This window comes from Rhagoletis pomonella, unplaced genomic scaffold (assembly GCF_013731165.1).
Source record: "Rhagoletis pomonella isolate Grant_MI unplaced genomic scaffold, Rhpom_1.0 Rhpom_scaffold_03606, whole genome shotgun sequence".
NCBI classification, from domain to species: Eukaryota; Metazoa; Arthropoda; class Insecta; order Diptera; family Tephritidae; genus Rhagoletis; species Rhagoletis pomonella.
The window spans coordinates 16,542-19,378 of record NW_023462158.1 but is presented as its reverse complement, the minus strand read 5'-3'; the positions used below and the strand labels follow the sequence as shown (position 1 = coordinate 19,378).

The 2,837-nt window shown below is 38.1% G+C and overlaps 1 protein-coding gene across 1 annotated transcript; it reads left to right on the top strand.

Annotated features, from left to right (window-relative positions):
• Window positions 1-601: 601 nt before the first annotated feature.
• Window positions 602-2,249, top strand: LOC118754264 (serine protease inhibitor 42Dd-like). The gene is made up of 4 exons (XM_036489130.1): window positions 602-661; window positions 743-1,641; window positions 1,740-1,884; window positions 1,944-2,249. Exons 1-4 carry the CDS (start codon window positions 649-651, stop codon window positions 2,066-2,068), a joined length of 1,182 nt encoding a protein of 393 aa, XP_036345023.1. The 5' UTR covers window positions 602-648; the 3' UTR covers window positions 2,069-2,249.
• The last annotated feature ends 588 nt before the right edge of the window (window positions 2,250-2,837 follow it).

Here is a 2,837-nt window from a genome sequence, read left to right as displayed (position 1 = left end):
GCACCAGTATGCGAGTTACAAAGTTTCTGCTGGGTTAACGCAAATTTTACCCATATCTAGAGGTAAGATGTTTACACGTTAAAAAACTGGATTGCTTCGTCTATAAGTTTTGAGACTCGTGGTGACAAGATGTTGCTAAGTTGGCTTTAAAAAAGATTTAGAAAAGTTTAGAGGTAATAGGAAAAGAAGTCAGCAATTTTATGCCGAAAAATGTAACAGCATCTCCACAAATTTAAGTGAACGGTACTCATGAAATGATTTTTTGCATGCTTGGTACTGTGTGATTCACAGCAACAATAAAATGATTTTAACTGTTTTAAAATGCATAACTTTTTGATATATTGACTGTTTTGACACCTTGGAAACCCCCTTAGTAAATATATTATCCGCCCAGAGGAATGCCACAAACTTATATTAAATAAAAGTTCCGAAATACACGGTTAGTATCAGTAGAGTTAAGAATATTCCAGCTGCTGTACAGTGTAATTTATTGCGGAAATCCCAAATGGAAAAGCTTTTTTACTACCGAACTTATTTCATAGTTATTCTCTACTTCTCAAATAAATAACAATTTTCGGCGTCTGCGTGTTTAGTGCTCATTATAACTTGAAACTGAGCTGACACTCGGAATCAGAATCAGCATCTGAGATGACGAAAACAGGTAATTCACGGAAGCTTATTTATAGTAAAGTATGTACATATGTATGTGTTTGTTTAACTCACCTTTTATTTATTCAATCAGTTTTACTGCTTTTCATTTTATTGCAACTGCGATGGGCCCGTAGTTTCGATAGCCAAAGTCGCTTCGAATTTGCTGCAAACTTTTTCAAAACAACTACAACAGGCCAGCCATATGAAAACCTCATCGTTTCTCCAGTATCGGTGCAGGCCTGCCTAGCCATGACGTACCTGGGCGCGGTTGGTCAAACTGCAGCTGAGATGCGAAAAGTGCTCGCTTTGGAAAATTTCCCCAGCAAAGAGCATGTGGCTTATGATTTTTGGGAATTCCTGCAAGAAACCATCAAGTCTCCACAAAGTAAACTCGAAATGGCTAATCGCATTTATATAGACAACCGCCTACAATTGCTGCCGGCTTACAATGACCTCATCAGTCTATATTTTAAAACGACAGTGGCACCTGTGAACTTCACGAGTCGCGAAAAAACAGTGCGCAATATTAATGAGTGGGTCAAGAGAGAGACTCATGGGAAAATACAGAGTGTAATTAGCCCAGCTGAGTTGACAAGCGACACAAGAATGGTGTTGGCGAGTGCAATCTACTTTAAAGCTGAGTGGTTGTACCCCTTCGATCCAAAAGTCACAATACCGCGAGATTTTAATTTAAATTCGGTAGAGAAAATAAAGGTGCCGATGATGTATCGGACGGATGTGAAGATACGCTACGGTGAGATAACTGAGCTCGATCTGGTGGCCGCCGAGTTACCTTACAAAGGCACAGCACTGCGTATGTTAATACTAATGCCTAATCAGTTGGATGATGGAGTGTCGAGATTAGAGCGGGTGCTCAGCGCTAGCACATTACAATATGTGCAGCGTTCGCTGAGCGAAGTGAAATCGGATATAGTGATGCCAAAGTTCAGAATTGAATCGGATTTGAGGTTGATTGAGTCGCTGAAGGCGGTGAGTGTTCGAATTGCCACTAGCGATGAGCATAAAATTTGTTACACATTAATCGCAGTGCCTTACTAATTCTTTATTTTCATATTTTTAATACTCAGATGGGTTTAAATTCAATATTTTATGATGCTGAACTTACCGATATGATATCTGGAGAAGCGGTAAGACCACTTCATGTGTCAGAGGTCAAACATAAAGCCTATATATCTGTGGATGAGAGGGGCTCTGAGGCAGCGGGTGCCACATGTAAGTGTGACGTCCAAACTCCAATAACAATTTTGATTTCTTTCGTATTTTTCTCACAGACTCGCAAATATTAGAGAAGTCAGGGCGTTACTTCGAGCCTAACTTGAACATCGATCGACCTTTTGTGTTTGCCATAATGGACGATAAAGCAGTCTACTTCATCGGTCATGTGCTGAAATTCTAAAATGATTTATTGCTTTGAACGCGTTGAAATGGCGCCAACTGCATACTGAGCGACTGTTGTGGTCTAGTCAAAGCGAAAATTTAAAATTTCACGCCGAACAATATTCCCTAGCATGGTGATCTAACTCACATAACAAATGAGCGAACAGTGAATTATAAAATAAGAAAAAATTAAGAAATTATAAAAAATTAAAATCAAGCATTGATTGACTTTGATTTCTTGTTGATTGCTCACCAACCAGTAGAAATTTTTAACAAATTGACGTTGATCATTTATTATTGCAAATGCAGCAACAACAAACCATCGTACAACAATCCATTAGCGTGGTGGGTGCGAATCGACTATTCACTCCCAGCAGGAAATTGCTAACAATTAGTGTACTTAAACTTTACATGTTTCGGTTTATATAAAACTAGAAGTACCAGTTATTGTGGAAAGTCGAAGTTTTTCTAGTTTTCTAAGACTCTTGGAGATGTTTTCTAACTTAGCGGGTCGTTTAACTTAAAAGGTATAAAATTATTTACCGGATCTCCAGCTTTGGAACTAAAACGTGACTATACTTTTTTATATAGCTTTGAAGGTCTGTGGATGACTTTGCCAAGACTTGGAAGTGGCCCGAAACATTCCAGTTTGTCGATAAATTTCGATAATTTGATACATATCGATAATTCATTGAATTTCAAAAACACTAAAATCCGTTAACTCAACAAAATTCGAGAACTTGACTAACTTCGATAACTTTCGACGAATTTCAATAAATGTGCTAAAT